The sequence below is a fragment of the Mercenaria mercenaria genome, chromosome 6 (genome assembly GCF_021730395.1).
Source record: "Mercenaria mercenaria strain notata chromosome 6, MADL_Memer_1, whole genome shotgun sequence".
NCBI classification, from domain to species: domain Eukaryota; kingdom Metazoa; phylum Mollusca; class Bivalvia; order Venerida; family Veneridae; genus Mercenaria; species Mercenaria mercenaria.
Genome location: NC_069366.1, coordinates 78618902 through 78643325, shown reverse-complemented (window position 1 = coordinate 78643325; position 24424 = coordinate 78618902). Strand labels below are relative to the sequence as shown.

General features: G+C 33.9%; 1 protein-coding gene across 4 annotated transcripts in view; it reads right to left on the bottom strand.

Annotated features, from left to right (window-relative positions):
• LOC128557878 (low-density lipoprotein receptor-related protein 2-like) overlaps positions 1 to 18313 on the bottom strand; it is a 29858-nt gene extending 11545 nt beyond the window's left edge. The window contains exons 1-17 of one of the 4 annotated variants that reach the window (XM_053546411.1): positions 18202 to 18313; positions 14135 to 14266; positions 12178 to 12408; positions 11588 to 11762; positions 10197 to 10330; positions 9646 to 9814; positions 9215 to 9336; positions 8510 to 8641; positions 7306 to 7515; positions 6968 to 7138; positions 6357 to 6530; positions 5753 to 5920; positions 5266 to 5439; positions 4534 to 4701; positions 4036 to 4209; positions 1589 to 1756; positions 114 to 287 (exon numbers count right to left, since the gene is read on the bottom strand). In XM_053546411.1, the coding sequence (XP_053402386.1) occupies positions 114 to 287; positions 1589 to 1756; positions 4036 to 4209; positions 4534 to 4701; positions 5266 to 5439; positions 5753 to 5920; positions 6357 to 6530; positions 6968 to 7138; positions 7306 to 7515; positions 8510 to 8641; positions 9215 to 9336; positions 9646 to 9814; positions 10197 to 10330; positions 11588 to 11762; positions 12178 to 12408; positions 14135 to 14201 (2611 nt within the window). In that variant the 5' untranslated portion in view covers positions 14202 to 14266; positions 18202 to 18313. Of the gene's footprint in view, positions 1 to 113; positions 288 to 1588; positions 1757 to 4035; positions 4210 to 4533; positions 4702 to 5265; positions 5440 to 5752; positions 5921 to 6356; positions 6531 to 6967; positions 7139 to 7305; positions 7516 to 8509; positions 8642 to 9214; positions 9337 to 9645; positions 9815 to 10196; positions 10331 to 11587; positions 11763 to 12177; positions 12409 to 12627; positions 13250 to 14134; positions 14267 to 14905; positions 17221 to 18201 lie in introns of those variants that run through there. The other 3 variants (XM_053546410.1, XM_053546412.1, XM_053546413.1) reach the window with 3 other exon arrangements.
• Between the last annotated feature and the right edge of the window lie 6111 nt (positions 18314 to 24424).

Sequence of the window (24424 nt, the reverse complement as noted above, 5' to 3'; positions counted from 1 at the left end):
TAAAAACACTGCATCAATATATATCTTATAGATGCCGAAATTTCACATGAGTTACTGTAACAGCGCTTTGCTTTACTTGTTTTCACGACTAATTTTTCTAAACTGAAATTTACCTTCGCAAAGTTCAGTTGTCCCCCGATTCCATCCAGTAGCCTGGCAGGTAATCAGCTGCGTTGCGATGCTTGACTTAAAATATTTCTTACAGCTGAAGTGACACGAAGAACCGATCGTTCTTGTGCATCCATCTTCTAATGCTCCATTTTCAATTTGATCGCCGCACTTGTAAGCTACTCAGGAACAACATTTATATCATCATAATGTTAGTTTGTACATGGGTATAAATCATGCAAGATTTATGATTTTATGTGGTTAGATGACATTTTCCTGTCATGCATGAAATACTCTTTATTAGTGTTTAATTGAGTTCCAAGCAGAATTCAATCATGAAAATCGCTGTGGGTAGTCATTCAAACATTTAGAAAATAAGTTGAAAAGCTCTGTTGAGCGTAGACAGGCAATAGAAATGTGTTTTATAGTGGTAGTATTTACTGATGCTTTTATATACGTATGCTATCTGTTTTAAACACCTGCAAAAGACTATCCATATGGAAGCATACCATTTTTAACATTCGATAATTGCTTAATTTAATCGATTTTTTTCTTACTATAACCTGTTCTGTCAACTACGACCTGGATAGTCAACGTCCTAAATAAAATTAAACTCCTAAAGCAACTTAACATGGATCATGCATTTTATCCTAAGATCGATAAGGTACTAATTCTAAAATCTTAAAGATCCAGAAAAAAATATCAAGAAATGAAACAAACCATCAAGACAGCACTTCATGTCGGAAAACAGTAAACAAACGGGAACAGAAGTCCAAAAGAGAAAGTCGCAGTCACTGCACGCACCCACCAACACACCCTTTCGTGCAGGGAAATAATAGAAAAGTCAAGCAAATAAGGAAATGCAGCAGTGAACGAACACAACCACCTCTGCAACACTTCATGTATGAAAATGATAGATGAAAACGTGCAAAAAAGTCTATAAGCAAAAGACACGTTCAACGAAAGCAGCCGCTAATACAACTCCACATAAAGGGAGAAGTAGAAAAAAATACAGATTTCCAACAGGAAAATCCACAGTGAAAATAAATCAGTCGAAACTGCAACCTTTCCTTAAGGAAACAGTACACAAACAAGGAAAGAAGTCCAACAGGAAAAGCCGCAGTCAACGATCGCAGCCACTAATGCAGAACTTCATGTATGGCATGAGTAGAAATACAGACACTGAAGTCCAACAGGCAACCCCATAAAGACATGTACCAGCATGCACAAAGAATATAGCACTTCATGTATGACAAGAGTAGAAATACAGACACTGAAGTCAAACAGGCAACCTCATAAAGACATTTATCAGCCATGAACAAAGAATATAGCACTTCATGTATGGCAAGAGTAGACATACAGACACTGAAGACCAAAAGGCAACCCCATAAAGACATTTATCAGCCACGCACAAATAATATACTTCTAGGTCGTACTTGAACTTAAGAAAAACACAAGTTATCTGGTTTCTTTTATATACCTGTGCATGCATCCTTCGGATGCCATACAAGGTCATCTAAGCAAATAGCTACATCTGTTGTATTGACAAAACCTGGCTCACATTCGAACGCGCACGTATCACCAACTTTACTCGAGCATTTTCCTGTGATATTTCCATTTGCCAGAGAAATGCTCGCACATACAGATTCTGAAAGACAGTATGAAATTTTTTTGTAGTACACATATAGTATGTATCTTTGTAAACTAATTATAACACTAAACAAGTTTTCAGCAGATGATGGAGAAAACTCCACAAGATTCCAAATAGTTACTTATCATTTCATTAACAATCTATTGCTGTTAATATGATACAATGATATCCAATGCTTCATAATAAAAGCATATAGAAATAGAACTAAATAAGTTAGTGAATTTTCTTGTAACATTACTGACAAGTTACTATTCGCTAAATATACAACAAGTTATATGAATATAGCAAGCAGGACACACTCGAAATAAACGATATATTTTTGAAAGTTCTCAAAGTGTCAAGGATATAGCGTAACATTTACAGATAAGTTTAACACATCGAATTTTGGCCTTTGCTACTGACATGTGTAAGAAATGAATTGACGTTAGTTACGCGATACAACCATTGGTCCAAATGCATTTCTAGATTCTTTGTTATTATTGGTAACCCTAAGAATACCGTTCACTTTTAGTTGTTAGTCACTGTGTTCGTGATTGTGGGTAAGCAAAATAATACTTTTTCCACGGATGCATTTTAAATCATCGCCGTAGTGATATATCACTGTTGTAATAAAATAATGTTTAAATCAGTCTTATGCTAGAAATGCCATCTGGAGTTTAGCTTCGCTTCGATCCATAAAGAATTTTGTGTGACTGCGCAGCCCGTTGCATATGACCGTTCGTTGTTAACAAATAATGCATACAGATTTAGAGCTAATTCAATTACAGAAGAAAACGACAGAAATTCAAAAGATATTCGATCTTAACTAAATACCAACAAAATTTTTAAGAAATGCATTATATTACAAGCGTCTATCAATATACATGTATTATAATGTCATTGTAGTTGTTTTCAAATAACCGCTACATCCGCGAATAAATATTGCAAGATCAAATTAATTTATGTAAATTTTCTACCTGGACATTCCGGATGATATAGATTTGTTTTAAATTTCTTTGAAATTTCATTAATTTGAATCATTACTAAATCCGGTAACCTTAAGTTCAGTAGGTTAAAACGGATCTTACATTTATAAAATGCATGTGCCTAAAAAGTTCAGAATTTGATATATATTTCTTTTTAAATATCATTTATACAATCTAAATAAAATTAATTTGATAAGATATCTAGTTATTTATATAAACTGACTGGCTTGCAACAATAAATAAAACCAGAATGTTTCATGTACCTTTTTTCTTGAGCAATTTTCCAAAACTTGATTACTCGAACACTGTAATATTTTTATTGCTATATTCATTGAATAATGTTTTATGCGTATATAATATCTGGTATTTGTATTTGAATAACTCAAGAGTTTTTCTTAAACCCGTGCGTGCTCAAGTTACCGGCGTTTGACCATATGATAACCAATGTTGAAAAGAGTACACCACACTTTTTCAGCTGGTAAACAAAAACGTAAAGAATACCTAATTTAGAAATCCTGACCATTACAGTACTGCAGACATTTAAGTCTTGTCATCAGGGGAAACAACTGGATATTCGGTTTCGACATGTCTTAAGATCCGATTGCAACAAAGGTATTGGGAATTTTAAGATGAATGAAGTGATTTAAAATCTTTAAAATCTAAGTATATTATTTATCAAAGTGCATGAAACTTTCGTCATGTCAAACTTGTATTTGTTTAAGAGTGTAACCATTTGCATGAGAAGGTAGTATAAAAAAGGCGGATTTTAGGAGATATTGCGAATTTAAATAATAATTCCAATTCTATATCAAATTTCAAAGTACACTTCTCGTAATTCTGTTCAAAGATATATAAAACAATATTTGAAAATTTGTGGTGTTGAAGCTTAAAGTCATATTGTCATTTCATTGAGTTTTCTTCAGTTTTCTGTTTATAGATACTGGACAAAATTATCTTATTTACTCTTTCCAAACATAAGACGATACCGCTTATACAATATTTCATTCAAAAGAACACTATGGGTGGTAAAAGGATTTAAGTATTTCAATATGTTTTTAACTTTCGAATGTATAGACAAAATGATTGTGATAGGATATTACATTGTCAATAAGCACATGTAGTATTGAACCAAACTGCCACTCGTGACTGCAAGAAATTGAAAATGTTCCTTCAATCATCTCTGGCAACCTTTAAGATAATGTATAGCCTTTATCTAAAAATACCATTTTACAAATTTGATTGAGCATTGAGCAAACAGATTATATATTGATGCTATTATGTTATCTTTTATGTGAAAATAAGTCCAGATACCTTTACAAAGATTGTTGGATACTGGATTCCATCCGTCGGTTTGACAGGTAGTTCGCCTGTCACTGAATGTTGGAGAAAAGTATTTGTTACACCTGTAGGTGCACGTTTCATCAAGAGTTCTTGCACAGTCCTTATCCAGTTTACCATTTTCAATTGTATCACTACATTTAAATGCTGAAAAGCAAATGAAATGACAGTACTGACATAACTTTGTTGTTTTTATGTGGCTATGTAAATGCTTGCAATATGTAAACCTGCAGCGTGAATTAAATCTAGTTTTACAATGGAAGAACAACATGTAAACGTCTAAACCTTGAATTTGTAGAATTCTTAAATGAACTGCAGAAAAGCTCTGTTAAAGCCTTTGAAAATAAAATAAAAATTATTTCACCATATTTGTCAACCTCAGTAAAAGAACGCAATCGCCCGCAAACTACTAGCTCGGACTTTGACTTTGAGAAAATTAACCAGTATATAAATCCAGATCTTTTTATATACCGGTGCATGTGTCCTTCGGATGCCATTCAAGATCATCTAAACAAACGGCTACATTTGTTGTGTTGACAAAACCTTGGTTACATCGAAATGTGCACGTGTCTCCAACTTTACTCGAGCATTTTCCTATGATATTTCCATTTGCCAGAGAATTATTTGCACATACAGATTCTGAAAGACGCATTGATATTTCTGTAAATTGGTATTATAGATATATATACTAGTGGGTCACCAAATAAATATTAACCTCAATAAAGATATGGTCAACAACTCCAGAATACTGTTTATTCATTATCATTCCATTATCAACCTACAGTTGTTCCAATATTTGACAATGAAATAAGTAATAAACCTTAATAAATTGGTGTTTCCTACGTGCTGATAATTTGTATAAACTGCTTTTGCTGAGTATATAGAAAATAATAATATGAATACAATATTTTAAGTTGAAATAAACGGTAAATTTATGAAAGATCTGAAAATAGCGTGAATATAAGATAACCTTCTACAGGTAACTTTGATACCACATATACTATAACACTGTATAATTTGATAACTAGTTAAGCAGCACAGCTGAACAAAAACTGGTCTTTCTTTTTGTTATTGGAAATCCTAAGGATACGTCCGAGGCGGTGTAGGTCACTGAGTAATTGTAATTTGACAATTTGGAGGATTAAACAGATATGGTACTGGTGCCATTTTTGTTATTTAATATGTGAAAACAATTCTAGATACCATTACAAAGAGCAATGGAATCTGGATTCCATCCGTCAGCTTGACAGGTAGTTTGTGTGTCACTGAATGTTGGAGAAAAGTACTTGTTACACCTGTACGTGCACGTTTCGCCAAGCGTTCTTGCACAGCCCTCATCCAGTTTACCATTTTCAATTGTATCACTACATTTAAATGCTGAAACGCAAATAAAATGGCAGTATTGATCTTACTTTATTGTTCTTAAATGGCTATATAAATGCTTGCCAAATGGTAATGTGCAAAGTAAATTAAATCCAGTTTAGCACTGGCAGAAGAACAGCATGTAAACGTCTAAAACTTGAATTTGTAGAATGTTAAAGCCTTAGAAAATAAAATAAAAATATTTCGCCATATATTTGCAAAGACCTTTTCAACTTCAGTAAAAGAACGCAATCGGCCACAAACTACTAGCTTGTATTTGGACTTTGAGAAAATAAACCATTATATAAATCCAGATCTTTTTATGTACCGGTGCATGTGTCCTTTGGATGCCATACAAGATCATCTAAACAAACGGCTACATTTGTTGTGTTAACAAAACCTTGGTTACATCGAAATGTGCACGTGTCACCAACTTTACTCGAGCATTTTCCTGTGATATTTCCATTCGCCAGAGAATTATTTGCACATACAGATTCTGAAAGACACATGGATACTTCTGTAAATTGGTATTATAGATATATACTAGCCGGTCACCAAAATAAATATTGACCTCAACAAAATTATGGTCAACAACTCCGTAGTACTGTTTGTTCTTTATCATTATCAACCTATTGTTTCCATATTTTACAATGATATAAGTAATAAGACACAATAATTTGTGTACGGTCATAACTGGGAGCTATAATTACGCAAAACGCTCACTGACTGTCTTCGGCTGATGCTTTTACTGACATATTCACACTAGCTTACCAATAGTCTTACCAATAATCTAGCTTCATCATTTAACTGCAGTGAACTACAAAAGTTCTGTTTCTAAATATCCAAAACATTGACTAAATAAAGTCCACCTTATACTATTAAGGTTTTCACATGTTATAAAGAACAGGAAGGAGTAAGAGCAATATATTTACCACGGCATACATTGTCTGCTGCGCCCCATTGTCCGGTGTTATTACACGTTATTTTATGAAGAGAGCTGACTGCTTTAAAACCACCATTACATTTGAACTCACATGTTTCTCCAATTGTTTGGTTACATGTTCCAGTGATTTCTCCATTCGGTATTGTTGACGGACATTTAACCACTGCAAGGAAATCAAAGAAATAAAGGATAACTTTTATTCAAATTTGATTCACTGTCATGAAGTTCAGTTTTATAAATGATAAACAAAAGTTATTAGGTGTTAGAAATTCTTTTAAACATAGAAACGGACCTGTAAATTTTTGTTGTTATTTTATATTGTATTTCCCGTATCCATGTTCGACTTTCACAGCAATACACAACAATATTTCTTACAAGAAGTATAAACTGAGAATAATTGATGCATTCATAAACAATGCGGCAAAACGTATTTTCTGCTGGTATCACAGCATTCCCGAATACAGTATACACATAGTCTAAATTTCTAATTCTTTTAAAGGCGATATGAACAAAAGAATCAGAATTCTTTACGCTGTACGAATATCGTATCTGTATCAGACATGATACTTATGATAGGAAAAAGATGAGATATAAAAATACCTGCACACAATTCACTTTCCGGTATATGATACGTTCCATTTTTGGTACAAACGACAATTTCTGTCGTCTTTAGAAAGCCCTTATTACACTGGTAATCGCATGTCCGACCCACTTCTCGTGTACAATTTGAATCAAGCTGGCCGTTGTCAATAACTGTTGGACATCTTAATTCTGAAGCAACATAGGTTAAAGAAAGTGACAAATAGTTTGACATTTACATGGGATGCTTATATTCTCTAACCTGGACAACAACGCAAGACTAAAACGTGAAGAAAGAAAAAATATGAGAAGATCTTTTTGAAGCACATAATGCCTCAAAGCAAAATTAATTTCTATACCTTTACAGAGCGTTTCTGACTCCAGATCCCATCCCACATTCGTGCATGTTAAAATGGTGTCAAAAAGTGGCACGAAATTGGCTGGACATCTGTACCTGCATTTGTTGTGAAGGTGTCGTAGACAGGAACTACCGAACGTAACTTCAACCTCGCCTTTTTTGCCCCCACTTAGTAAAACTGTCTGCTGAATAAGATCTGTACACTGGTAGACTGAAACGAAGATGGATTTGTTACACGTTCGAAATAGTAAACATACGATTACCTAGGTAACAGTTGAACAGGACAAGTCACACTCAAAGAATCCAGTCGCCCATACAACATTTCATATGTAAAATATGTGGCTTGTAAAATGCATACCTTTGTACACATAATAAGAAAGCAATTCAATGAATTAATAAATACTCAAAGGTTACACACATACTTTAATGCAATATAGCTCACTCAAAAAGCATATTAAGGGTTTTAGCCCGCTAGCTGAATAGGGAGAGCACAGATCTTATCTACGGATCCCGGGGTCGTGTGTTCTTGAAATCGGTACTTATGCTCTCCGTGACGCTTTGATAAACGACATTGTGTTTGAAATCATTGTCACTCTCAAGCTGATTCTTGTAGGGAAGTTGGTAGTTACTTGCAGAAAAGAAGTGTGTACTGGTACAGAATCCAGGGACACTGGTCAGATTAACTGCCAACTGTTACGTTATTGAGATACTGTTGGAAAACGGCGTTCAACACAAAACAAGCAAACAAATAAACAAATCAATCACAAAGCTATAAAAGCAATTTCTAAATTTAAAAAAAAATGACGTATGTCTGGAAAAGTACATATAGTTAAGAGAAGAATAGTTGTTTACCTGATATTTTTAGAAACATAAGATAGGAATTATATACTCACAACATAGGCTGCATTTGTGCTACAACTACATCTGTAGTTTAGACAGGGGGTCAGTATTCTGTATGAAACCTGGATTTTCAAAGGCGGTATTTCTACTATGGCGAAAGGGTGATTTACGTGACGGTTAGGATAACTGCCCGCCGTTAGATAATTGAAATATTGTTGAAAAACGGCGTTTAACCCTAACCAAACAAACAAAAATGTGAAGTGTTTTCGATAAAAAAAAAAAAAAAAAAAAACCCGCAAGATAAGTACTTTCAAATGAGTCTGATAAATTACAAAAAAAAGCAATCATTTTTAGAGTTTACATACCGTTGGCGCAAGTTCGACCGTCGGCTTTAAGCGCAACTCCTTTTTTACAGGCACATGATCTACCAATCTGAGTTGGAAAGCATATTGTACTACAGTCTCCACGACCATTGCGAGCTTTACATGCATTACTGACTGAAATAAGACAATAGGTATTTCACAATGTTTTATCAGGTTTTAAATTGTGCCACCCGAAAACAGAAAATGGATTTTCAGGGATTTTATCCTGTCAGAAAGCTGGTAGGAATGTACTCTTCACCATAACAGTCATTATGTCAATAAATTTATTATAGAAGAATGTATTATTGAAAAGAATGTAATTCTGTATTACGTTATCTCTTAGTCTTAGGCTTTAACCTTTACCCTGCTTAATTTCTAAAATGGACTGGCCCATCATTCAATTTCGGCAGTACCACTTATTATTCAAAGGGATTTTCACTGAAAGCTTACTGACTGAATAGAGAACTGGTCTGCACTGGTCGCAAAGGCAGAATCACTTGCCGCCAGCAGGCTAAAGGTTAAGTTGGCGTAACATCTTGGTAGAAGAAAATATTATCCGTATAGAGTATCATGTACATTAAAAATTAAGAAGTATACATTTTTTTCTGATGACTGTAAGTTCTAAATTTTGAATTTGTCCTTTCATGTTATTTTTGAAATTGTATGTAAAACGTTTCTAAAGACTTTTTTACTTTTTACTTATTATACCTGCTTGTACATTTTTGTTTGTGCTGCTGTAAAATGCGATCGTATCAAGTTTTCCTAGGCCCGGACTCTGTCCTACTACAGTCCTGGTGTACGGTGGTTTCAACTCCACACGAACGACATGACTTAAATATATAAAATGTATAACTCAATGAAAAACGTTTTATAAACAATTTGTAAATGTTTGCAATGTATCATTATATGTTCTTTGTGTATGTATTTACCAATCAGATTATACTTAACCAGATTATTCTGACCTTTTCTTCTGAAGTTTGTTCAAAACTGATTAAACTGGCCTCAATATTTCCGATGAAATTTTCAAAATGAAAGTTTTTATTTTCACTTCAATGTTGTTATAGATAGTACCGATTTCAAGAAGCACATAAGAAAGAAGGAAGCTAAGACACAAAGTGAATATTCATTACGTCACGTACTCTTTTCTGAATGCGGAATAATACAAATATTTTCCATCTGTATCAAGGTCTTTGATTTCCTCGAATCGATATGTCCCCGTCATGTTTACTATAGTAACACAGTCTTCTCCATCAAGATCACAACGCTGTATTGTATCGTACTTTGAATCAGACCAGTACAGATGGTCATCTATAATTAAAGACTTCTACACTGCATGTCCGATTCTCAGACAAACAAGAAGTTTATTTTAACTCTCCCTAACAGTTTGCTTTTAATAATTTATCTTGGAAAATCTAAATGTGTTAATGTAGTAATAAGTGTATATCCAAATCATAACTGAATGTAATCTTACGACAATGTTTTGTTTTAAATATGCAAAGTAAAATCACTTCCAAAGGCGACTGACATAAAATATGAGCAGTAAAAAACCACGGTATACATGTGAATTACTCATTACGCAATTACACAGGACATTTAGTACCAGATGCAATGATAAGCTTCGATACAGTACCAAGTATTAGTTTCTCCCTTAAAATCACACAAATGAACAAAACTAAGGGAGTTTACTCACTAATAAAGTCGATCGTTATACCCGCTGGTTTTTCAACATGGTTTCCCTTGATTAACTCAACGCTGTTTTTCCCATCCATGTCTGCACGGCCCACATATTTTGAGCGATAAGTATAGGTTGTGTAGTACATAAATCTGAATTGGTTTATGATTGTAAATATGACTAATTGCATTTACTAATATACAATCATTACTAAAAAGAAGGTGAATGCTAAATACGGCTAAGTGCAATTCTTCGTATACCAGTATACAAGTATTATATATAAGAAGGTGGGTTTCAAATTTCGAAATTTTCAAAGTAATGTTCTGATCTGAACAAATTAGACACAAAGGAGTAATATACTTTCCGACCATGATCATTTCTCGGAGATCAAACACTCTGGTATTTTTTTTTGTAATATTAACAATTAACAAAAACCATAAAACATGTATTTATAAATCAAGTCATATTAATTAAGGTGACCCTTTTAAATCCGATCCTACTGTTGCTTGATTAATTAAGGAATAATAAATCTGTTCCTATATTTTATCAGTTAATAAAATATGGGCAGGAGTTTGGATGCGTAATAATTGAATGACGAGTGCGTAGCACGAGTGATTTAATTATTCGTATCCAAACGACTGCCCATGTTTTATTAACTGATAAAATTATTGGAACATATTTATTATTTCGATTCTAACAACGCAAATAATTCGCATTTTACAGTACTACATTTTCAGCGTAATACGTCATTCGGGTCATATGCTGTTACAATTTATCCCCTATGGTTAGAAAGTGTTGCATAGCCAATGGAACGTATAGATATTTGTTTCTTTTTTATCTGAATTTTGAGAAGTATTTATAAATTAGTAATCTAACAGCTCGCAAACTAATTATGAACAGAATCATCAAAATAGGCGAGTTGACTCTGTGTTACCAGTGACGAGCATAAAATTTATGTGACGCCACATCATTATGACGTCATACTTTATGTCATAAATTTATGACGTCACCGCTGAATCATGATTAACCTAATAGAATTCGCTCGTAGAGATCAGAACGTGTTTTACGGACCTACACATAAGTCAGTATGACTTTTTATTATATTCATGTTTTTGAAATGCTGTTTTCAACCGTGTGGCCCTGAAATAATTCGTATGTAATGGAACTGAAGTAGAATCTCTTATGTTACAATCATAGGGGGGTGAAATGTAACAGCCAACCATATTTTATCGTAGATTCATTTATAGGCGATTTCGCTATATGTTTATATAGCAATTGCTGTGGATCGTGTTAGAATAAGAATTCATGAGTTTGCAAAAATGTAAAAAGTGCAAGTAATTCAGACAGCAATTAATTTTGTACGGCTTTAATCTGAGGAGAAAATATTACTGTATTGAAAAAATTATTACCCTTTGCCTGGATGAACCACAATATCGCCAAGAGTTATCCAAGAAAAAACGCTATTCAGAACAACGTAATCTCCTGAGGGTGTTAATACTCCAATAAAAGAATCATAAGAGGCGGTGAAGTACAAGTTTCCTGTTGTCATATCCTTGTCAAAACGATATGGATAACCGGAATATCCTATAAATTTTTATGAAATAGTTGTTTTAAGATTTATACTGACGTTGGTGGAAGACACCTAGTGAACTCTGGTCATTATAACAGGCACAGGTGAGCAGCCGGACAAAACCACCGAACCGGCTCGTTGGCTTTCTCACATTAAAAATTGTTACACTGGAGCGAGGTTTCGAACCCACCGAGTTGACAAAAAATCTATAGTTAAAGACATATCTTCTAATATAATATAACCATAGTATTTGAAGAACTATGGCATGTGCAGGATACTTATGACTATATTTCTTGTTAGTATTTAGTAATAATGTCATGTATGGCTGGTGAAAAACACCCTTTAACCCAAACAAACAACAATTTAACTTCATAACACTATTCTTTTAAATACGATTAAATAAAACTAAAGAGTTAGATGATACATCACCTATATCAGTCAGTATTTGCTGGTCTGTCCCGTTCAAATTGGCGGTGTATATGTTATGGTCATAATTTTCTGACCAGATTATTTTCTTTGTATCAACATCAATGAAGACGCCTTTATAATCATCATTATCGAAGTTAGGCATGGCACTGATGTTACCATTCTCCAAGCTTATCTGAAGTAACTCATTATTTGTCCAGTCAGCCACAAGGAGAAAGTTATTGTCTACAATAGCTGTGGAAGAAACAAAGTTTGCTGTAAATTTATACCACAAAGCTTTCAGCTAGGGTCACAGAAGTTCTATAACTAAGGGAACATTGTAAAAAATGGTGTAATACTTTAGGGTACCGGTCGGGGTTACATCTAACTGTATTCCTTGTTCGAAATACAGTCAAACTTGCTTGAAAGACTACGTCTACTAAGTCTAGTAAAATACCACATTCATTGACATACCACTTTTTCAGTTTCTTTGTTTGAGTTGTTTAAGGAAAAATATGCTGTATTAAGTGACCATTTGTGTTAAGACACCACTTCTCTTGGGTAGTATCTAAATGCATTGTTGTACTGTATATTACACTAATGACTGGTAAGAGATGTTCTTTTTCGTTGTTGAGACTGAAAATACATTTTAAAAGGGATAGGTTCATATACTTTCAAAGTATGATAAAGAGATGTAAACAATTCAAATGTTGCAGCGAACAAAATTTCTTCAAGTGCTATACGCCAACTAACCCAAGTATTAGTCGAAACATACACGGTTCAATGTGAGAGGCATTTATCTAAACCAAAGATATGCTGCACTCAGCTAAAGTGCAACTGAATTGTGTTTAAGAGAAGTTTTCAAGTTACCATGTCATTTGATTTATCTTTTGTACTGTTACATAGCACCTACTCCTATGCAATGTCAAAACGAAATACACGAAAACTCCTACAATTGTCAAAACGAAATACACGAAAACTCCTACAATTGTCAAAACGAAATACACGAAAACTCCTACAATTGTCCAGTTATACTACAGCTACAATTTGTCAACAGGCAAATAGAAATGAGCCGTGCCATGAGAAAACCAACATAGTGGGTTTGCGACCAGCATGGATCCAGACCAGCCTGCGCATCCGCGCAGTCTGGTCAGGCTCCATGCTGTTCGCTTTTAAGGCCTACTGGAATTGGAGAAACTGTTAGCGAACAGCATGGATCCTGACCAGACTGCGCGGATGCGCAGGCTGGTCTGGATCCTTGCTGGTCGCAAACCCACTATGTTGGTTTTCTCATGGCACGGCTCAAATTACAATGACTGCAACACTACATGGCAAATACATTACTTAGTCCTTACTGGAACTGTAAGTAAAATTGTCTGTATTAATGAATTATATCAAAAACGGCATTCACTAACACGCATCATTTCACCGTTGACATAATCAAAGAGGTACATAGCTACATACAATACAACACTTACTTGAATTGTAGGTTTGGCTCTCTTTTTTAATCGTATATCCTAAACAACATTAGAATAATATATCATTCTCCTACTTTGGTAACCAGCGTCATTTCATCGCAGACGTTATTAACATGGAACATAGTTGCATAAATGTAAAACGTACTTGAATTAAAAGGCCTTAAGAGTACTAGTATATCCAAGACAACATTCGCAAACGGGCTTCATTTCTTCGCTGGCGTATTTAATTTGAAATTCAACTATAAAGATGTTACACTTAGAAATGTACTTGAATTGCAGGTAGTTCCTTTACTAGTGTCTTATCTAGATGCATTCGCAAACGGGCAACGTTTCATCCCTTGCATAATTAATGTGGTAATAATTACATAAATTTACCACTTACTTGAATGCGAGATAACATTATCTTTTTTCTAAAATATTATTTTGACGGCTTTCGCAGATGGACGTCATTTCATCCTTTCCGTAATTAATGTGAAATAGAGCTACATTAAACTTATACTTACTTGAAATACAGGTAACATTATCTTTATCAAGGGTATATCCTAGACGACATTCGCAAACGGGCGTCATTTCATCATTCGTGTAATGTGTTATGCAGATCTGAGAACACCCACCATCTTCGTATGCACAAGGACCTTAATGTAGAAAAAAGGTCTGTATTCTTGAACTTATGTCAAACTGATTTTTTTTCTATCTTGTGTTGACACAAATACTAAATTATCTAAAAGTCAGACAAGCAGAAAGGGATAATTTGGGTGATTAAGATATTACTTTCAGAAAAAGGAAGATTACGGTTTTATTTCAATTCGAGTAGGATGTTTTTGATATGTATGAAATAAGAATTGATATGATCAAATTTTCTGCCAAACAGGCTGATATCTGAATTGAAGATTTCTTCCACTTAAATTTTGTTTATATCATCACTTGATCACTACACAGAATCTACAGGTGTAAAATAATCATATGTGTATATATAAACCGTATTTTATGATAGGATGAAATATTACACACTTGATGAATGTATAACTAAACACAGCTGACTTTCTAACAAAACAAAAATTTGTCCACATAATTGTGATTGCAACTGTACAAACACAGCAAGTTCGTACATTTAGAAAAATCAAACGCATTTGATGAGAAGGTTCTACATTTAAAGTAGATATCTTATGATAGCATACATTAAAGATGAGTTGAGGATATCGTAAACATCAAACATTACCGTCAAGTAGTTATAATCATATTTTAAAATCCTTGAAATAGGTAAATCTGCTTACTTGTTACATTTATTGACTGGATATGTTTGTCTAAAACTTTCATGTCAACAATATCAACTGAGGTGTTTCCAATGATACCGTCCCTTATGCTCCTTCTGGTATTGATGTCATACGAATTTACATAATGACCTCCAGTGTTTGTATGATGAACCCAAACTAAGTAACTCTGAAAATATGTTAACGTTTAGCCTGCTGGTCGCTGGCGATTCTGCCTTTGCAACCAGTGTAGACCAAGATCAGCCTACACGAACACGGCCTGCACTGTTCGCTGTTCAGTCTGTACATTTTCAGTGAACAACAATTTGATGAACAAATGGTACTGCTCAGACTGAATAATGAATCAGTCCAATTTAGAAATTAAGCAAGGTATAGTTTAAATATAGATGAGTTAAGGTATTTGTATACACTTGTAATATTTCGAAATAAACTGCACACCAATGTCATTTTCTAAGAGCGAGAACACTATAAAATGTGTTAATGTTTAAATGTGATTATGTTTACAAAATGTGATAGATTCTGAAAGTCTCTTTAGTAAACTGAATTTCGATATGAGATTGAGGTCAGTCAGAAGTGTTTGAATTTTGATTACCCAATATTAAACTATACACCTTGATAGAATGAGGAAAGTCGTAAATGTATGATAAATGTATGGCGGTCAGTCATTTAAAATGATTTACGTATTGAAACACCAAATAGAATTGATTGTATTTGTCATTATTATTATTGAATGGAAGATTTTACAATATGCATACCTTAATGAATTCATTTAAAATTGCGGTTTTTCTTACGGAGCAACATTGATTATATATTTTTTTCTAAAGTTTAAGCTCCTCGGTCACATTTCCACATAATGAACGTCAAAAATTCTCAAATGATCAGGAATAGAAATCAGTCGGATGACACACTGAAAGAATTTCATCAGGCATTAGGTACATAATGCACATGTGTTCGAGGAACTGTCAAAGGCCGATTAACTTAGTGTTTTGTATGACACTACGTCTCATAACATTCCAATGTGTCTGTACTAGGCAGCACACTCGCTTTATGAAAAATACTTTATGTTGAGCCTTTCTCCAGATACGCAGGCAAATATCATAACTGCATTTAATAATACATCACGCTATCTGGATGATATTCTTAATATGGATAATCCGTTTTTTTTGTCAATTGGTGTGTACTATATAATCCTAGGGAGCTTCAGTTAATTAAAACTAACAATTCGGATACTGATGCTTCATTTTTAGATTTACATCTCTCTATTTATGACAATGTTATACATACCAAAATTTATGACAAGAGGGATGATTTTAATTTTAGTATTGTAAATTTTCCCCATTTGGATGGGGATGTACCTCAGGCTACATCTTATGGGGTGTATATTTCTCAATTAATTCGGTTTGCCAGAGCGTATAGTCATGCCAAGCATTTCAATGAACGTAATCAATATATTACAAGTAAACTTCTTCAGCAAGGGTACCGTTATTACAAATTGCGTAAATATTTTGCTAAGTTTTATTATCGTAATTCTGATTTAGTTTTAAAGTTCAATAGTAATTTAAAGACACTTTTGCGAGAAGGTATTTCTAAACCCGTTTTTTATGGGGATGTGGTTTACAAACTTCGTAAGATCTTGGGTCATGGTAATTTTCCAAATGTATTTGGTAAAATTATAAAACGTTTTATTAAAAGAGGTTACGACCCAACTGTTTTGAGACATACCGCATGCTTAGTGTTCAACCCGTTTACAGTTGGACACTACGCTTCCCTCTTTGATTGTGTCTGACGGAAGAGGGGGAGGACTCTATGATAAGCAGTTTTTAAATCCTACCAGGACTGAACTGTTTTGATATCTGTCTTCTGTCCTGTTTCGTCGGGCCCTTAAGGGTGTTTCTCTTGTTGCCCTGTCTTCTGAAAAGGCATTGAGTACATACGTTTTTGGTTCTAAAGGTTTGCTTTTTATATATCTATACAAGAGCATTTTTGTGTTTTACATGCCATGCCGTTTTGTTTCAATTACGTGTGTTAGAGATTCACCTGGAGGAGATTACTTTTATTTACACTGTCCCGTGACTTTGGAACATGGTGGGGTAAGATTGAGGTTGGGTGCGCACCATAAGCCGGTTTAAACTCCCCAGTGGTGGTTTTTGGCCACTGACCGTTCCAAGGCGGTGCCCCACTGTGTTCCTGTATTTGTTTGTTTTGTCCTTGTGTGTTTATTTTATGTGCGTGTAGTGTGCGAGTGTTGTTCGTGTGTGTCTTTGGGTGGGTGGGGGCTGCGTTTTTGGAGCGTGGTTTTCCCTGTTGGACGTTCTTTCTTGTTGTGTGTGTGTGTGTGTGTGTGTGTTTGTGGTGTGCACATCTGCGTGCTGTGGGTTTCTTTTTTGGGCGGGGGGAGGGATGGGGGGGTGGGGGCTGCGTTTTTTGGTGCGTGGCATTCCCTGTTTGATATTTGTCTTTGTTTTTTACACAGTTGAATAATGCACTGGTAGAACAAAGTAACGTCATCTGGTGAAAATTAGTTAGAAGAATGGGTTGTTAAATCAGTTATTATTTTTATGAAAATACAACAGAAAATCAAGACACAATTGATGTTCGATTGTTTTGTTATTTAAAGCAATAATAAAGAATCTATTGAATTATGTCTAAATTTGGTTCACTTCACTAAAGGCGTAAAGTTGAATTGGTTAACAAAACAAACAGATCTAACAGGTCGTAATGCCATAATAACATTTGTTATACTTTGGCAAAAACATTATATATACAGTATATAATTATGTATTGTACCACCTTTATAGAAACTACCAATTTACTAATCTCGTTGTGATGTCTCTCTTACAATAGTCGTGTTGTGCTGTTTATTTCGAAATATAATGTGGGTTTTCTAAAAAGTAAATCAGCTGTATTTGGTATATAAATTGTAATTCTCGTGACTGTTTTAAAATGCAAACGTTGTTACTTTTGAATTTGACGAATATTTACTAATCAAACCTATCAAATTTTTATGTAAAACATACATGTACGAAACAGCATTTTCTTGCATCTTATATAAATTATATTTTGTATACTTACTATTGAAATTGTTACCACCATATATTCTTATTGGCTGTTATATCACGTCTTTTTCCGATGTCACGTATCATCTCATAAAAGCTTAATGAATTATTTTTAAATGACGTTTTCTCCTATCAATTGATTAACTAAAACAATTTGAATGTAAAATGTAACTTAGATCAAAGATTATACACTTAAAAATAATTTAATACTGTCACTTTTATATTAAAACATAAATGTCATACTTGATAGAGAACAAGGTTAAATGCATCGGTGTTTACTGAATAGAGGATTATATTTGTACTCTCTGTATTAAATGATGTACTGTACATGTACCTTCCCACAATGTAGTAGAACCTTAAATAGATAAGATCAAAAATGGAAAATATCAAACATAAATATTAAGATGATTTCTTAAGCATAACATACAGTTACAAAGTTTTCTTGTCTAAATAATGTTAATCTAAATAGAAAATTAAATGTATGTACCTTAACACGTCTATGCTGTAAACAGTAAGAGAACGGTTAAATTTCAATGATATCTTGTGACATACTTACACATGTTTTTCGTCTAAAACATTTATTCGATAAAGCAGTGAAATCTGTGATATATAAATCTGGGGCCGTATTCATAAAGCATCTTAAGTATAAGTTTTGACTTTAGTGAAGATTTTACGTAACTTTGTGGTGATTTCAGCTTAAGTCTAAGTAAAAAACTTAAGTCCTATTCATAAAACAGCTTAAACTTAAGATACGTAAGAAATGACTTAAGTCAGAAAACAAAATAGCGTCGTGAGTACGATTAAAGTGTTGTTTGTTTTCAGATAAAAGCACTTTAAACATAATTGTGTATGTTGTATCTGTCTGAAATTAATGAATTTTTTATGTTTTCGTCCTCAATATAAGCCAAAAATTACTTATCAAGATGTTTTATGAATAACAAATATACTTAAGTAAAATAAATTTCTAACCTAAGTAATACTTAAGTAAATAATCAATTTCTTATACTTATACTTAAGATGCTTATGAATACGGCCCCTGGTCTAACAATATTAAGATTATTCTGTAAAAAAGTAAAGTAAAATTGCGAAAATGTACTTACAAGTTTTTGCGACTATCAAATGTAAATGCGGAAATCATCTGTCTTCCACGAGTAATGTCTTTAACATTTACACCGTCAATGGTCATTGTTTTAATATACATGTCTCTATTCGTTCCTGTTATCATTGCTAACATTCTATAAAACAGTAAACAAAATTTAATGGTATAACATTCAAACCTCTTACGGCCATGTGAGCATTGCCAATATTTCGCAAAAAAATAAATAAATAAAATTTAAATGTAAAAATTCAAACTTTCTATGACAATAGATTTTAGACATGTTCCTATGATCATTACAATGTATTCCAAATAAAGATAAGAAGAGTCTAATTACGTTGAAAAAGTAATGTTAACAAAATCTTCTTTATTTTATCAATGATTACTTCCCTTTCACTGTGAGAAAATTGAATGATGTATGATTGAAGCAGGTCAGAGGCCTTCTAAATACTCATCTGAGATCCTAAGAAGATCATTTGGAAGTATTGAACGCAACAATGCAAGAATAAAAGCAAACTCGGGTTTAGATTAGATCTCGCCACTGAACACCCCTTACGCCATCTAGCAAAGGCTTAAGTGAAACTTCATTATCCATAAACGCTTAATTGACTCAATGGTCTTAAAATATCACAAAATATTTCAACATCGTATAAACAGCACTCTCACATAATTCAACTCTGTAAAATATCTGTTGATAATTTGAAGACTTTTTATTTCATTTCTGGACATTTAAGCTTTATCATTACTGTCTTTTCCTGTCCTCGGTCTGTATTTCATGCACTTTGATACTGTAGTGAGCTGTTTGGCTTTTTGTTATCATTATGTTAATGTTAACTTATTATATAATAAGAGAAAATATTTTTACACTTTTACCTGTGTTTTAAAAGAACCATGATATCTTTGGGATTTGAAATTTTGTTGTAGATAACTTTGGACGCCTTTGTTACAACATTTACAACCCACACGCTATTTGTATTAGACTCACACCAGTACAAATTGTCAACATCCTCTGCGTCATAAGCAAGACCTATAGAATAATACAAAGCTTTATGTCCATAACTAATTTTAGTGGTCAAGATATATGTAAAGTAAATGGTCTAGTTTATTTATATCATACGATCAAGAGTCCGTTTCACAAAACTTATTGGTGCAAGTAAATGAATTTAGGGGAAAGCTCGTTCAATGATGTTTGTTTTCAATTTTCCAAGGACCAGAATGGAACAAACGTATGACGGTTATGTCGAAACACTGAAGGAACAGGCTAAGGGGCTCTTAAACGTTCTTTATTAATTTGCCAGTACTTCAAATCTACTGTGTGATAAAAAAAATGTCTGATCGTATCTCTCCCTTAGGATAAAGAGTCTGAGGTATTATAATATAACTGACATGCTGGCTTGTAGTAAGCACTATTGCCCGATACCTGATTTAAGTGTTTTTTTTAAATAAAAATACATTTTCACATTATCTGTCCCTAGTAGTTTGGGAAATAAGCTTATCTAAATATACAAAATTAAAATACCAGTTATAATTCCAGTCGTTTTAACGATTGTTTCCTTTACATTGTTCTCAATAGGCAAATCTATAGGTCTTTTATATATTGTATTGCCCTCTGTGGCGAAAAAGAAGATTCTGTTCTCCATGTCCATGTCAAACAATTTGACGAAGTCGACTGGTGCTTCTGAAATAGATAAGTTCATACAATATAAATGTACCGCTACATTTCTATTACACAAAACCTTTACCACGTTCGAGGAGAATTTTCATTTTAAAGAAATGGAAACGCCGGTAGGGAAGATCATGATAAATTTTTGTATGGCCGGACAAATGAATAACACAATTACCAAGAGTAAAACTGATATCAATATAAGGCTAATACATTTCCCGAAATTGGACAAAACGAATATAAATGAATAAAAATGAATCATATTCTATCTGTTTACATGTCTGTTTATGTTGTTATGTTTAACTATAATGTACCTGTTGCTATCTTCATTGTCAATCGACGCTTCAAAAGTTTTAATCGGAAGGATTAATTTACTGGTTTTGTAGTTACAAGAACGTCTACTGTTTGTGTAATGAAACTACAATAAATATAATACACTGATCCTGTACAACAAAATAAAAAATCAGTTTATGCCTCCGTCTTTGCGCATGCGAACATTCAGGATAGCAAATACTGCAGTTCTGTTAAATCAGACAATTTCGCGCCAAATTTTATTTCCCTTTTACACCAAACATGTCCGAATTCATGACTAGTAAACTTTCGCAAACGTGTAATCATGACTGTAAATAACCCTTATTCCGGTCCGTCTCGACGGACCAGTATTACAATATGGTTTTTCTTTTAAAACAAAGACATAGACCATAGCCTTCGAATCTCATTGAGGCTTGTTTTACCTTGCTTTCTGTGTGAGCAAATTCAAACGTATGAGCAAGCTGAGAACCAATTGTTTCGATATTAGACCAAAAGATATTTTCTTTCAAAATAAAAGCAGTTTCCTTTTTGCATAATTGGTCGACGGTACACTAGCGTAAACGTCTGATTGATAAAGGTGTCTGTAATAGCGTCTTTTCTTACTTGATGTTACACTAGCGGTCATACTAAAATAATGTCAATCGCGCAAAGTTCGACACGCTACCCAGATGGATGATACATTACTCCTTTATAATCCTGCAAAAGTTAATTGAAAACTATTATACCGTTTCAGGAAAAGTTGAATCAATTGTCATATACTCAAGCAAAATACAAGTAGCTATGAAAAGTGACTAAAAATCTAAAACAAGAGCGTGCACTAAGTACTATGTAGTTCTTTAGAAATATCTGCAAGGTAGTTTTTATCAGGTGTAGGCATGTACACTAAACAAAAAAATCATGTAGCTATGAAAAGGGAACAAACATCTGAGTACAATAAAGTACGTTGTTCTTTAGAAAAAAAGCAAGGTGGGTACTTAATGAAGTGCATACGTCATATGGGAAGTCGGAGGTATCAGAGAAAACTGTTGACAGATGGGTACGTAAATTACAAATGGTTGGGTAGGGGCATGGCTTGTCCTGGCAGGCCTGACGTCAAACAACATCGCTGCTGTAAGACGTCTGACTGATAAAGACGCTAGGTACACGGTGTCCGAGATAGCGTCTTTTTTGGCATGTTAATGGGGATAACTTATGAGATTTTCACCGAGTACTTGAGTGTATGAATAAACTAAATTTTAGGTAGATACACAAATTGCTTACCATATTCCAGCACGATAGTCATGCTTTTTATTATAACATTATCATGATAAACGGGCCGCTGACTGGCTTGCACACAAAGCTTACATTGTATCTATCACGAATCGGCTATATTTGTGTATATTATACATACCATGTAGGACTTTGCAATATTTCTTACATATTTTCACCTACTTAGTTCAACATAGCAAATAAAGAGGTACCTGTAGGCGGTACTGTTGTCTTTACAACCGTTGGCTTGGTTGCTGGCCGAGTCTGACGCGTTGACGAAATGCTGTGCGACCAAGCTGTTGATGAAGAGTGCGACATGGCTGTTGTCATAGTTGTTGTAGAAGTTGTATGCCACGATGTTGAACTGTTTTTCTGACTCGCCGTTGTAGTACTTGCAGTTGGCAATAACGATGTCATAGCTTGTCTCTTCTTCCTTCTTGCTGGGGAAGGCGAACTCTACAATTAATATAATGACATCACAAAAAAGGAAATCTAAATATAAACATTAGACAAAAAACTAGTCATCAAAAGGTGGATAGAGGATCAACACGCTAAGATTTGACAAAAGCTAAACGTTTTGTTTAAGACATTAATAATGACATGTTGTATTGTGGAATAGTCGTTATTCTGACGTGTATATAAGGTTGGATTTTCGGCTCTCTACCAATAGAACAACAGCCATACGTTGTCTACATCAATACTGTTGTAAATTAAAGGCAAATATCTATTAGAATTGGAGAGGTCACGTTTAAATAAAATATCCCCCTTTACAATAAGCCTTCCACCAACAAAGGACCGCATAAGTACAGAACAAAAGTATTAAAATTTAAACTTATTGGAAACTAGGAAGCACCAAACTAAACTTAAGTGCAACTACTCTATATATATATTAGTTTTCTTCACTTCTAGGAAATTCATTGAATTTTGTATTCATCATTTAGAGATAACTTCTCTAAAATATTAAATATATTAAGTTTTGCAAACCGTCGGGATTATTATGTAAATCGTATGGAATGATATACCGCATTAATACATGCAATACTCACAGTGGCTGTAAACTGCTTGCTTACAGTAAATTTGCACACGTAATCGTACTCTGCTTGTGCAAATGAGCGAATGTCTGTTAAACAGATATGGGTCCTGTTTGCAACAACAATTGCTTTGAGAAGCCTTCCTTCAATTCTTAAAAATAATTTATTACATGTTTTTACTGTTACACCAGGAGTATCTATATAGCTCGGGGTAAAATGTACATATTTATACACGTAGCATTTTCGGTTTTGAGAAAATCAATCGCTATTCAATGAATGAAATTTTTTTTAAAGGAACTTTTGAACTACACAAAGCGAAACGTATCAAGGCGATAATGTATCTTTCAAATAAATAATTTACCTATTCTATAATCTGCAAAGGTATACGTCTTTTTCTAAGAGTCGAAGACTAGGGATGTACATATGTAATTTTAGCTAGAACCAGGACATAAACGACAAATTGTTTCGTCCATACGGATTCGAATATAACTTTGTTTTCAACGTTGAGTTGCTGCTTATCCTATTTTCGGACTATTTTAATTTGAACAGACCGATACTTTCGTTACAATCGTCATGAAGAGTAATTAAAACTGGCAGAACATTCAGGGCTTGATCGGGCCCTGTTGGGCGATTTATGTTTCACTTTCTATTGGATAATTTTTAAACTATTTATCTAGAATCTTTAAAAGCTAATTTGACAGATTTAAAAAATGACTGATCATAATGTCTTGATTAGTGTTTCGTACCAACTTGCATTGGCTAGCGGAAGGGTCGTCAGAACGAGGCTATCAATAGCTCGTGTTCAGATCCTAAGCGTAGCGTAATAGGAGATGTACTTCAGTCAGATTGACGTTTTTTTTTACTAAAGACAAGTGCGAAGCACTACGGGCATGTGCAGATGTAATTTAGCTTAGACACTTCAGGAACAAAAAATTGTTTCGTCCATAAAGATTCGAATATAACATGTGTAAACGTTGAGTTCTGCTCACCCCGGGACTAGAAGGCGTGGACGGTAGCTTTCATTACCACTATCGTCCATGAACAGGCTCAATTAAACCGAGCCTGTAACATTGTCGTTTTTTTGTCGTGTTGGGCGATTTATGGTTTCCACTTTTT